At 33.1% G+C, this 14023-nt stretch overlaps 2 protein-coding genes across 2 annotated transcripts; one reads left to right on the top strand and one right to left on the bottom strand.

Annotated features, from left to right (window-relative positions):
* Positions 1-733: 733 nt before the first annotated feature.
* Positions 734-4092, top strand: LOC109010925 (sm-like protein LSM2). The gene is made up of 3 exons (XM_018991893.2): positions 734-867; positions 1042-1200; positions 3625-4092. Exons 1-3 carry the CDS (start codon positions 865-867, stop codon positions 3742-3744), a joined length of 282 nt encoding a protein of 93 aa, XP_018847438.2. The 5' UTR covers positions 734-864; the 3' UTR covers positions 3745-4092.
* A 1580-nt stretch (positions 4093-5672) lies between these two features.
* LOC109010923 (endo-1,3;1,4-beta-D-glucanase-like) lies at positions 5673-10147 on the bottom strand. The gene is made up of 7 exons (XM_018991891.2): positions 9704-10147; positions 9096-9117; positions 7388-7511; positions 7072-7162; positions 6816-6905; positions 6188-6285; positions 5673-5980 (listed from the first exon to the last, which is right to left on the bottom strand). Exons 1-7 carry the CDS (start codon positions 9963-9965, stop codon positions 5834-5836), a joined length of 834 nt encoding a protein of 277 aa, XP_018847436.1. The 5' UTR covers positions 9966-10147; the 3' UTR covers positions 5673-5833.
* Between the last annotated feature and the right edge of the window lie 3876 nt (positions 10148-14023).

Genomic DNA, 14023 nt, shown 5'->3' with positions numbered 1-14023 from the left:
TCAAATAGTGAGAGTTTATTCCATAATTCAGTTATCTCTTCTGTCATCTTGTACCCAGGCATGGTTTAACTATTCTTGTGTGAAGCTCAGTTCTAGAATTCTATTTCTCTTCTCTCAGAAATTACCATTGGCAAAAAAACCTTCCACCAGAGTGAATGATGTTCTTCCACCTTGCTAGAGCACTCTAGAAACGAGAGGAAAAAGGTACCCCTGATAGTTCCTTGCATTTAAATAAAGATTATACAGTATTGCTACAGAGTAACCACTGTAGTTGTGCACACATTGCACACACTATGTGGCTATTTTTGGTCCTTTAGTTTTTTTATTTTTTTTGGTAAAAAACGCACCAGACCTTCCTTTCTCTCTCTCATCAGATCTCTCTCATTGACTCTCTCTCTCATCCGGCTCTCTCTCTTGCCGGGTCTCTCTCTCTCATCTGCTCTGTCTCTCATCTCAGCTCTCTCTCTCTTTCTCTAAAAAAGAAATGAATTCAAAATGTCAAATAGATCGTAGACGTCAATCAATCACTCAACAAAACACATCGTTTCAGACACGTCAAGTGTGTGCCAGCAGCTGTACTGTGGCTACTCTAAAGATTTATTCAAATGAAAAGTGACCAATCCTATATGCAAATTGGTGACGTCAGTAACTAAATTATTTAATAAAAAATAATTCAATAATAAAAAATATATCATATCTTACTAGTTTTTATAGAATTTTAATTTGTAGGTGTATTTCTGGGGGTCCCTTCGCTCTTTTCTCAGCTACAAGTGTAGTAGAAACCTCGACTCCGCCACCGGACTTCCTCTCCAGCGTACACACCAAATCCAAGTCCAAATCTCTTTCTCTCTCTCCGAAGAAAATATGGTAGACATTTTCTTTATTCACTTCTTTCTTTCTCTGTTGGTTTTGCTTTTGCTTTTTCTTAATTCCGTTTTTGTGTTATTATTTCCAGTATCCAATTTTCTGATGTCCCTCTCCATTTCTCTCAAATTCTTCTTTCCCGAGCCATTCATTTGGATTTAATTTTTCTGGGTGCAGTTGTTCTTCTCGTACTTCAAGGACTTGGTGGGGCGAGAAGTGACGGTGGAGTTGAAGAATGACCTTGCAATCAGGGGGACTCTACACTCCGTTGATCAATACCTCAACATCAAGCTCGAGAACACTAGGGTTGTCGACCAGGACAAGTATCCCCACATGGTATTTCTCATTCTTTTTTCTTTTTTCAATTTTCTATGCTTTAGTGTTTTCATGATCTAGGGTTTATTACACTTTTATGATTCTGTGGGTCAATCTATGCGTGCATATATTCTTCTAATTTTTTTAGGAAATATATTCTTCTAACTGATATGTGGTGTAGTGTTTTTAAATTATGAGTCTTTGTTATTGTATGTTCTTGGTCGGACTAGTTGCATTTTAAATGCCAGCGGGTTTACTGGTAGCAGTTAGACAGTATACTATTGTAGTTTGAAAATATGGATTTGGGAATTTCAGCTGTTTATGTTTCCTATACTGCTAAGATTGTGTTTTGAAACCTCTAGGGGTTGGCTCAAGTGGTAAAGGCCTTGGGCTTGGGGTATGCTCCCTGGTCTAAGGTTCAAATTTTCGTGGGTGCAAACAATCTCTAGGGGCCATCGGACGTGGGAATTTTTTCCTTGAATTACCCAAAGTGTACTTGTTGAAAACTCTTTGCAGAGGGCCGGTGCACCCCTGGGATTATTCGGGACGCTGTTCCCGGACACCTGGTGCCAATAAAAAAGGATAAATTACACTTTATCCTTTCGAACTTTCATTTAATTCACAATGTGGCTCCAAAACTACTAATTACATCAAAGTGAACTCTTGAACTTTCAAAACTTTCCAATGCCCCCCCTCTTCCGTCTACGAGCGGCGTTAAATCTAACAGAAATTCACTGCACGTGCTGCTCATGTGCATAATATTTACTGCAAAGATGTAATTTTCATCTAATTTATTATCATTGATCATATAAAATATAAAATAATATATGATATCAATTAATAATAAATCATAAATCATTAAATAATGAGGTATTATGAGGTATTCTGTAAATAGTAATGAAAAAGTAATAATAAAATATTGAATAATAGTGAAAAGTAGATAAAAAGTAATAATAAATCGTTAATTGATGAAAATTAGATGGTTAGATGAAAATTATATCTTTGTAGTGAATTTCCGTTAGATTTAATGCTATTGGTAGACAGTAGGGGGGGATTGAGAAGTTTTGAAAGTTTGAGGGTCTACTTTGATGCAATTAGTAGTTTCGGAGGCACATTGTGAATTGAATGAAAGTTCGAGGGGGCAAAGTGTAATTAACCCTAAAAAAAAAGATTGTGTTTTGATATTTGTGTTGTTCTGATATAATATTTGCTAATTCTTCAAATGATGGAAGGTTATTTTTTATGATCGTAGTTGCAAATAAGGGGGTAGTCTGGTGTCTGATCTAATAATCTGGGCTTTGGTACTTGTTTTGGCAGTAGTAAATATGAAAAAAGAAGTAAATGGAGAAAAGGGATCTAGGGCCCATATTTGAGCGAGCCTGAATGAAGATTTTATGTTTTGTGGGTTAACTTCTAGTGATGGACTCTGTTAGAGCTAGTTGCAACTCTTAAAAGGTTTTCTTTCATTTATTGCTTTTTGCAAAAGCTTATTTTTACTTTTAGTTAATCGTAGTTGGATATCCATGAGAGTGATGTCTTCCTGTATGGGGAGTTATGGATGTAATATGATAAGTCTTGAGTTTATAGATATCCGAAAGATCTCTCCCCATAACCACCCCACCCGCCCCCCCCCCCAAAAAAAAAAAAACCACCCCAACACACAAGAACAAATGTTCCAATAATATTTTTTGCTCAGTCTGACAACAGAAATTGAAGATTCATGGGTTTTGTAAAGACAATAATGAGACTATTGGTAGGAGGAGTTAGCCTTGACACATTAAGAACAGCTCATACAACTCCTTGTAAATCACAAGCCCTTTTCTGTACCTGAAGTGAGTGCTTTGGCTTCTAATTTCTCCTTACTTGGAGGTCTGAAAATAGTGCACCTTTTTTTTTTCCAAATGAAAGGTATGGCTAGTCAGATTACTTATAATCCTTCAAGTTTTCATTTTCTAACGCTGTTCTCTTTCCATCAACAAACTAATCAAGGTTCAAGGGTCTTTCTGTTTAGACTATTTAGCCCTCCAAAGAAAGTTTTAACCTTTTTATTTTAATAACTGTTGGCTGTCAAAAGAATTTTTATTTTGAACCCCCGAAGCCTTCAAGACCAGTATCCATATGGGCAAGCTTTTCAAGAGCTGAGAAGTGGGACTTGAGAGTTAATATTTTCTTGCATTTGGAATGATTTGAACTTCTTAACTTTGGGGAAAAGTGCAGAGAAAGATTTGAATTGGCTTCTGAAATTATAATTATGTACACACCAAGTTCATTGGAATATGATTAATTGGAAAATTAGACCCATTTAGTTTTATTGTGCTGAAAAAAACTTATTTACGTAAGTAATTTATTGAGGTTCTGTAAGTATGTTACTTCTCCTTTTGTTCTGGGCGATCTTATAAAATCTCTAGGTGAATTAAATAATAATTTTTGCTTCGTGGCTGGCAGCTTTCAGTGAGGAACTGTTTCATCAGGGGGTCAGTTGTGAGATATGTTCAACTACCTCCGGAGGGAGTTGACATTGAGCTACTTCATGATGCCACTAGAAGGGAAGCCCGGGGTGGATGAGTATTGTATTTGCTGTATTCTATAAATACTTGATTCAGGTTACTCATCGTTGAACTATTGGTTGTAGAAAATCATGCAGTGTGATATGATTTATGGTTAAACAAGCCCAGTGATTTTTCTCCTTAAGCTGGTTGCTTCCATAACATGTAACATGTTGCTCAAAACCATTGTCACAAAATCCCTATCTGTTTTGATTTAGGATCTCAAAAGGCTGAGACGATCCTGATGCAACTAAAATCTTAAATTATTAAGATCCTAAGAGATACTTGATTTAGATTGGAAGCTCTAGTAGTAGTATTGAATTGTTTTTAATGATTTTATCTGTGCAATGTGAAATATTTACGTTCATTGATACTTGTTTCCTTTCCCAATTACCGCATTGTTCACTTACATTAGACTAGGGACCAGGGTTTTCAACTTTTGCATTTGTTATGCAGAATAGATCCCATGGTGAAAAGTGTTATTTCATCGCTTCAATCAAATGGTTGTCAATGAACACTCTTTTTCTCTCATCGCATTCTCTTACTCACCAACGAGCTTCCCCTCCAATGATCATATCCCTCCTGTCCCAACCCGCCTCCTCTCCACTAGGATCCACCCTTGACTTCCACCCCAACTTGGATTACCCCCCACCCATTGTCATTTCCCAGTTTCTCTTATTTTCCAACTACATCTTCATTCTTTCTTAATTGCTCTTAACTTATTATTTATGCTATGAACATTTTCATAGCAATTAAATTTCATTCTAAAGTTTGTAGTTCAATGTTTTTTCTTTCCTCGCCTCCAGCAATCCTCTCTCTAGTAATGGTATATATCCAAGAGGACCTAGACTCGTGGATGGATATTAATACTTTGTATACAATATTTTGGTTCTATCGCATTGTCACATCCAAACAAATAGATAGTATCTATTACGGAAATTTGCCAGTGACTATTCTGAATTTTTGGCTTCTTTCATGTCGATCTTCTCTTTTTTTTATATTGATAATTTCTTGATTTGATAATTTTTGGCTTCAAAACCAATCCGCTATGGTACAATTATCTGGGCTTTGTTATATATTAGTCACTATTCATCTTCACACCTGATAGTTTTTTCTTTCTTTTCTTATTGAGTGTGAGGTGTATGTAGTGAATAGTGACTGATGGAAAGATTAATTCTTTCGATACACAATAATTCTAAGTAAATAGGTGTGTGAAACAAGGAAAAGGGGGAGTCCAGCCTACAACAGTGAATAGCATAGCATCTTGATCTTGCTGGAAGGATCATCCAAAACGCGTGTGTAATCTTTTGAGGTCAAAGATTACCAACACCATTACCAAGGTTGGTTTGGTGGGAACGCGCCATCATATTCGTAAGGCTTCTGAATTGGACTGGAGAGATCGAGTCAACCATTTAACCAACAGGCTCTTCCAGATATAAGAAGAACGCCGCCGCCCACCCCAAGCAGACATTCATTCATTCAAATTTGAATCAACCACTTAAACATCATTAGGTTAGGGATAGTGCCATTTCATATCCATAATAACATTAATAAAACTGCTCCAATTTCATGCCTTTTTGACCATTTTTGCTTGTATATTTGTCAACACCATTTCGCTTCGCTTGCATATATGTCAACACACTGTACTGCTGGCGGCTTAACTTTTGGTTCTCTCTCCACCAAATTTCTATAAGCAAAATGATAAAGTTTACCATTCTTTTATATTTATATAAAATTAAAATTATTTTTAATAAAGTGAAATAATTTTATTAATTGAATTGTAAAATAATTGTAAAAGAAATATAAATGTATCGTTACTTGTCTTGTAATCTCGTGCTCGGATTGCAAAACAATTTGGATTTTCTGTGTACTGAATGAAAATAGAAGAACTCGTTGATTCAGCTGTAACATGTCTGGATTACTCCTTCCAATTTGTTTAGGTTTATGTAAATGAAAGACATCAACGTATATTTATAATGATTTTTTTCAAACAATCAAACAACACATTTAAGATTTATTCTTGGCCGCCAAAAAGAAGTCTTTGAGGTTCATTACAGTTCATGTAAAAAATTTCTAGGATTACAAACAGGATTCACTTCCAAGGACCATTATGTTTTCTTGAGATACTTGGTCAGCCAATGCAACATGTCTTGATGGGATTCTTCAGCAGCCTTCACAGCCACCGGATCGGTATCGTTGTACCTTACTGTCCATCCATGCTTAACATTGGGAAATATCTTGATAAAATTATCAACCTGCAAATTGGAAGCATTAATCCAAGTCAGAAACTTGTTTAAAACCTATCGGATTAATCCTCGCGATCATGATTCAAAATTCTCACAGAAGCTTATCTTTAGGTATCATTTATATTAATTTCATAAACAAGTTGTCACGTGCAAGGCTCATAGTCTATAGTCTAGCAGCATGCCAAAAATCAGTATCTGAAGTTGGGGGGTCCTCACCTTATTTTTGGATAGAGCCTCCTCAAACTGTTTGAGAAGTTTGGCAGGAGTGCCATTGTCTAATTCAGCAGCCAATATGGAAAGAGGAACCTTGACAGCTGAAAAAGGAAATTTTGATAAGCATTTGAAAGTTTTACCAGCATTGTATCATTAAATGCTAAAGAAAGTGCATAGGATTATAATAACTTCTATAAAGCTTGCCAAGCCCGTTTGAAAATCTTTCACTACAACTTGAAGCAGCTCTCCTACCACTCTTTTGTATCAGATAAATTAGGGCAATTTTCTCATCTCCACATGTAAGGTGTTTATGGATACCCAGAAGATGTACAAGGCTAGATATTTACAATTGAGAAATACTCTAGTCACAAAGTGATTACACAAAAAGTAATCTCACAAACAAATGTGGCTTGATGTGATTTGTCAGATTGTAAAGTTACTTTTATTGTAAAACAGATCTAACGGATCACATGAAACCACGTCAGTTTGTGGGATTACTTATGTGTAATCCCTTTGTGGTATTGTATCTGTTCAAGGATTATTAGCCTTACATTCCAGTGGCATTTTATGTGAGAGTGCAAGACTGCTGTGGGTGAACCTTTAACATTTAAATTTGTATTAATATCCATACCCTCAATATCATCCAGAGTGACCCATGAAGGGTGTAACAACACTGCAGCTTTAATGTTATGAGTCTTTGACACTTTCACAATCACATTGCCTGAAAAAAAACAAAAAAATTAACACAAGAGACTAATATTTTAGCCAAGTTACCTCGTGAATGCTTCAGTCACAGATATCCTCAGCTTGATAATCCAAGCCAAAAAAGGGTTGGAAGATAAAAAATAAAAAAATAAAAATCAGAAAAAGGTAATTGGAGATCTCACCACCCCAGCAAATCCCTGCTGCTCCAACTGCAACTTTGCCTTTTCTTTTCAGAGCAGCAATTATTCGCGTAGCATTTTTGGAGCCGTCATCCTGAAGCAAACGGTTGAGAGGAATATTATAGCAACACTAGGAGAAGGATTCATGGCAGAGTGTTCTATGCCAATATGATCTGAATGCAAATTTTACACTCACATCGTGATTTATGAGTCAGACAATGGCAAATAAATCACATTTGCTAGATAATTGATAACCCAAATTCATGACAGACAATTAATTATAACTTCAGATTTATTTTGAGAAGAGTTGGGTACAAACTGTTCCATGAGTTTTTAACCATTCTTGGACTGTCCTCGAAGTATTGGCTACAAAGGGATCTCCAAAGAAGAAGTCAGGAACCACAGCATAGAATCCAGATTCAGCAACCTTGTCAGCGATTTTCCTTTGGAATGGCAGTTGAAAGAACTCAGCATAAATATTAAAAGAAAAAATGCAGTCAAATTCATGTATGCAGAATCAATGTACCGTCCAATGTCATGCATATTTCCATAAATTAGAATAAGGATTATTATCAGAAATTGAAGAATATTAAAAAAAAAAAAAAATCAATCACAGTAAATAACAGAATCAAGCAGCAGTAAATAGTGGGGATCAAAGCATGTTCTTCCTGAAACCTCAATTGCCGTTAGCTGCATATAAGTATTGTTCAATTTCCTCACTCTTCTGGGAATTAAATATTGAATTTACTGAAAATGAAGTGCCAGCACCATAAGCAGAACAAAACAAAGTCATGACACGTAGGGGTGAGGAATCTATTCCTCCATGGTATGAGAGTTCAACGTTGAAGCTTATTAGAGTCATCCAAGTTTTATGTATCAGAAAACCAAATTTCATTCATTTACTTTTTATGGGATTTCAGTAGCCTAGGTACAAAACTCTTCCATTGACATATTAGTACATGTAACTAAAAGCTTTATTACACCAAAAGATTATGGGAACTTCATTGCATTCATAAATATATTATAAATAGTCTAGTTTGAATTGAGGGTAAAAAAATGAGCTTGTAGTTTGAAAAAATGAAAATAAAATAAAGGCCGAAATATCGGTTGGTACGGACCGAAATACAGGCCAGTACAGGCCGAAATATAGGCCGGTATGGCCGGTATGAAATATACGTAATACCTATACCGGACCAGTGGCCGGTACGGCATATTTCGATCATACCGGCCGGTATGGTACAGTATTTAAAACAGTGACTGGAACACTTAGGCCCCGTTTAGATGGTGAGATGAGATGGTTTTAGATGAAAGTTGAATAAAATATTATTAGAATATTATTTTTTAATATTATTATTGTTTTGAGATTTGAAAAAGTTGAATTGTTTATTATATCTTGTGTGAGAATTTAGGAAAGTTGTAATAATGAGATGAGATGAGATGAAACCATTTTTGTATCCAAACGGAGTCTTAGTGCAGTTATTATTAAGTCAAAATCAGCAAATAATTGTCTAAAAAGACCAACATAGAATCTATGGGAATCAAACGTTTTCCCATTTGAGCTTTGCAACCAAGAAAGCCCCGGTTGAATTTAGATGATAACAGGTCATGCTAAGCTGTCTAGAATTTCGCACTCACCAGATCTGAGAGACCTACAACTAAACTATACAATTCTACTTATAAAAAAAAAAAAACTATAGAATTCTACTTAAGCCTTGGCTGAATATTTAATTTAAAGTACTGCTCTACGTAATCCCTGATCTTCTCCATATTTAAACAAGTTTAAATGTTAGAAAGAAGAAATTTTTCCTAATTGAAAACCAGCTTTTTCTCCATTTGCATAAACATATTCTTTGTCAATGGCCAAAGGAAGCAAAAAAAAAAATGTATCAATTTGAGTGAGCTGCAGTAACACAAAGCAGAAAAGGGGCAAGGAGGAGGTCCAGAGACAGCATACAAAGACTCCAGGTAATAACTAAGAAGTTAGCTAATCAATGGAGGAGGAGGGCAGTGTTGATAAGTGGGCATACCTCAAATGCGGAGCTTCATATCCTGCAAAGAAGACAAAAATTGTTAAAACCATATAGGGGAGTTTTTAATTGAGAATATGAAGTTGGAAACTGAAAAAGCTTAGAAATTTCCCAGTATGCACATGTTTCTTTGAATTAATTGATTATTCATTTAAAATGTAGTCCCCACCCCCGCCCCCTCCCCCTCCCCTCGAAGGGGAAAAATATATGGAATGAAGTGAGCGCAAATGATAATGAATCCAATTCTAAAGATGATACTTTTATCAATAGAAACGGAAACAGCCAGTAGAACAATTTGCAAAGCCAAGAAGCAAAATGAAACGATCCCCTTATAATGATGCGAGCGATTCGAAGGAAAATCAAGTTCCACAAAGTAATTAACCATGAAAAGCCACAAGTGACCAAAACCCAGATCTTAAAAAGAGAACTGTGCATAAACGAAGATAAAACTCACAAACTTCACGTGATACTTTAGATCTACTTTACATTAAAACTAACATACTAATCAAACATACTGCACCATGTATATAATCAAAGCTAAGGTATTTCTCGAATAGAAATGCCGTCCTGACTCACAATAGAAACAAAATAGTGAAGCAGGTAATTACCATAAACATCAGAAACAAGTAGGATTGCAAGCTTGGAATGACGATGGCCACTAACGTAAGCCTTGTGGCCTCCAATTTTGTGTACTGACCCAGCTCCATAGCTGGAGTTAACTACTGGAGGGTTCTCCAAGCAGTGACGGCTTAAGGTACCGTCCTCAGAATAGAAACCGAGAGGAAGAGATAGAAGAATGACAAGAGATAGAAGGAAAGCTAGCTTGGAGAGCGTTGAAGATAAAAAGGGGAGCTTCGGGAGACGAGCCATCTGAACCAAGATGAAGGCAACAGTGATGCTGGCTGGTGCTATTTGTAAGCAAAAAAATGTCGTCCTAACGTTTGAACATGGAAACCGAAACTTGGCCACGAAAACTGTAAAAATGGTAGTTGGTCAGCCTTTTATGGTATTTGCTACGCATCAAGGATTGTTGGCCAGAATTCTGGTCAACGCCCATTTGGAGCATTTGAATTTGTTTCCTTTCAATAGGGGATGCTGCCGAATCGCCAATAGACGAGGGCATTTCTTTCTCTCATTTTAAATATAATCATAGATTGTGTAATTATAGCACTTTCTTTCTGAAAAATAATAAAATTTATTATTATAAAAATTAATTTTTTTATATAAATTTTATATTTACTTATTTTTTGTTGTTAAAAAAAAATTACGATTATGGTACATTCTATAACTACAAATAAGATGATCGGATATAAAAATATTATCCATAATTCTTTTATTTTATTGTTTTTTATTTAGTAACAAATTTTCATTTACAAGTTAATATGGAGGATATATTTTTATATTACTGCATGACAATATTTAATTTAATTAAGATAAGAATTTAAATTTGACATGGCAATCAATTTTTTTAATAACATATATGAAATTGATAAAAGAATAATGCTTAAATGATGGTGAATTATACTTATCTTTGAGATCAAGCTTCCAAAAATATCTGAAAGAAAAAAGAAACACATAAAATAAGAAAAATTATTCTCATCAATCACTATTTATCACCATCTCATATCCTATGAAAAATACTTTCATACTCTATGAAAAATACTCTCACACTCTATGAAAAAGTTATAGGTGTGAGGTGTGAGAGTGAATAATGTCTGATACATAGTAAATCTCTATAAAATAAATCTATAATATATTTTGTATTCTGTCTAAAATAATATTAAAATATTCAATAAATTAATATCGTGAAATTTAATTTATGACTTTGTTTATTAAATTGTAAGCCGCCCTCCTAGAAATCTTTGATACATTTTTTAAAAAAAAGGCAGTGCTTATCTCACCACATTTTGAATGGCTTTATTAAATATATATATATAAATATAAAAGTTTGTCTTTGATTATAATGAATACTTTAGAATTAGTTGTTGAGTGGGTCCAAACTGGAATTCAAACATTTTGATAAAGACTTAATTTATAACAACCATATATGTAATCTAATCAATCAGATCTCAATGGTGTTACCTTTTTTTCTAAAAAAATAAAATAATTGGTCATATTGTCATGGGAGGAGATACCTTCCCCACGTTAAGATGCCATAAATAAAGGCCGATCGAACTACACCCACTACATTATGAGCAGTAAGATCATATAATTCATTCATCCATGCATATATATATATATATATATATATATATATATATATATATATATACTGCCTGCATGCATGCATGCCACTTAAATAAATATTCATCAATATCTATTTTGTTGGATGAAACAGCTCTATAGCTATAGACATTAGCTAGTGATGATCTATTCCTAGCAATTTTTGAGCCTTCAACATGATTCCAATTGTCTCGGCCTATCTGCAAAATCATTTCATCTTCATCTAATCTCTTTAATTTGTTTTTTTCTCTCCAATTAACCATTGAATCAATATAATATACGTAAAAAAAAAAATAGATTTAATTATTGATATTAACAAGCTAGCTAGCAGCTTACTCATACAATATCATACTAATCACAAAAGATTGTCTTTTATTGCAATGAGAACACATGAAATTGTTCAGCTGGACATTAATCTTGCAAATATTATTTAGTAAAACGCATGCAAAAAGCTGCTTGCTTCTAGACTTTGTCAAAGAACTTCTGCATTTTTTTTCCCCCAAGTACAGAAACTCTGTATCTGTCCAAGATGATATATATATATATATATATATATATATATATATATATAAATATATATTAAGGTTTCTTTACTCAACAATTTTTCAAGGCTCTTAAATATATATTAATATATATAGCATTCCAAATATCAACTTTCTTAGTCAACAAACAGTGCTATCATCTACTGATATATATATATATATATAAAAAAGTCTTCTTACAAGCGAGTTTGTGCATCAATTCACACACTGATATTGACATATAATGCATCTGTTTAATAAAATAGTGTGAATTAAAGACGAAAATGATTTTTACAAGATAGATGACCTTCTTATTCTCTAAAAAAAAAAATTCTTTTATTTTTCTTTTCAATAAAAAAGACTATGTAAACATCGGTACACAATTTAATGTGCGAACTCGCTTATACCTAGCAAGACTCTATATATATATATATATATATATATATATACACACACACACATATGGATGCAATGAATATGTTTTTTGCAATGACAACTTTTTCTATAAAAAATTAATGGTCCATTTTGTTGCAAATTAAAAAGAGACAAAACTCCATTAATATTCTATAGTTGATAGATTGATCTTTATCCCGACTCGAATGATCATATATATAGTAATCAATCAATGTTTTCATTTTCTTTCAAAAAATTTAATAATTCTTTTATGATTCTCTTTCATTGTATTTGCAGTGTAATACACGCATGCTTAAAGTAAATAATTAATTATTAAATATCTTCAGAATATAGATATGTGGTATTATCATTTTATCATAAAATGTCATGTCAATTAAATTTTATACTTACATAAATAATTTTAGTAACATCATATTTTGTGGTAATATAAAAATACTACGCCATATCGAGAGTACCTAATAATTTTCTAGAATAAAAAAAAACATGAATTGTTGCTGGGCATCTGAGGTAAAAACTTGAAAAAGGTAATTGAGATATAGAAACAGTTTCATCTCATTTTATTATTATAATTTTTTTAAATTTTTATACAAAATATATAATAAATATTAATTTAATTTTTTTAAATTTTTAAATAATAATATTATTAAAAAATAATATTTTAATAATTTTTAATTTAATTTTTAATTTTTATTTAAAATCATTTCATTATATTTTTACTATTCAAATGGGCTGAGAAAGAGAGAAAGTACACATTCCTTCCATTTTTTAGAATTATCTGTTCTCTTTCCATTAAAATTCCTCACTTTCTATGAATTAATTACCATGAAAAGCTAATTATATCTTAACTTTTCATTTATTTATTTTTATTTTTAATTTTGGCATAAGAGCATCAAGCATGTTCCATCTTTACAAAAGAAAAAGAAAAAAACTTGGTCCTTTACTACTTCTGGCAAAAGTAAACGCAACGTACGAAACTCGCACTTTTGCATGCAGAAATGGGTTTCGAATTTGGGTTTCAATGATTTTTATTTTTTTGTTGTTTTTATTTAGTGATTAAAAAAAATATTTTTTAATAATATTATAAATTTTTTATTTTTTTTAAATATTTATAATGATTAAAAAAAATATAAAATATATATATATTTATATATAAACACTTCTTTCGAGCCATTTTTCGGTAGCTGGCGGCCACTTTTTCGCATGCAATGAATGTGGAGCCTTGAAAAACCCTCCTTGTGCTCTGTTCCATCTTCATTTTCATGTGCTCTATCATGCATTACGAGGATTTTGAGGACCATAAAAGTTGGGACTTTGCCCCCACGTAACGATAACATCCACACAAGGAATTCGAGGAGGCATCTTCATGGTCATGGACCACCACATGCGCATGCATCTTCATCTCCATCCATCATCCTCACATTTTCAGTAACATGTCGTACTGACAACATTCTTCTCCCACTCCCAACGTTTTTTACTTTGTAAATTTTGATAATGATGTTTGTAGGCTTGTAGCTAGGTGTTGGCACAATCCCAACTCTACCCTCCAATAAAATAAGAGAAATATTTTTAGATATAGAGAGATTTTATAAAAATAAACTTACAAATTGATATAACTTGATCAAGTGAGAGCATTCTTATTAGATTTCCTATAAAATTCTCTATAATTTAGTTAAAAAGTACATTTTTTAAAAAAATTTCTTAAATTTTACTCATTTTTTAAAAACCTTCTACATCTTATTTCTTACTGTATTAAAATAATATTTATATATT

Source organism: Juglans regia, chromosome 11 (assembly GCF_001411555.2).
Source record: "Juglans regia cultivar Chandler chromosome 11, Walnut 2.0, whole genome shotgun sequence".
NCBI lineage: Eukaryota > Viridiplantae > Streptophyta > Magnoliopsida > Fagales > Juglandaceae > Juglans > Juglans regia.
The sequence above is the reverse complement of the archived record's forward strand: the minus strand, read 5'-3'. Positions and strand labels throughout refer to the sequence as shown.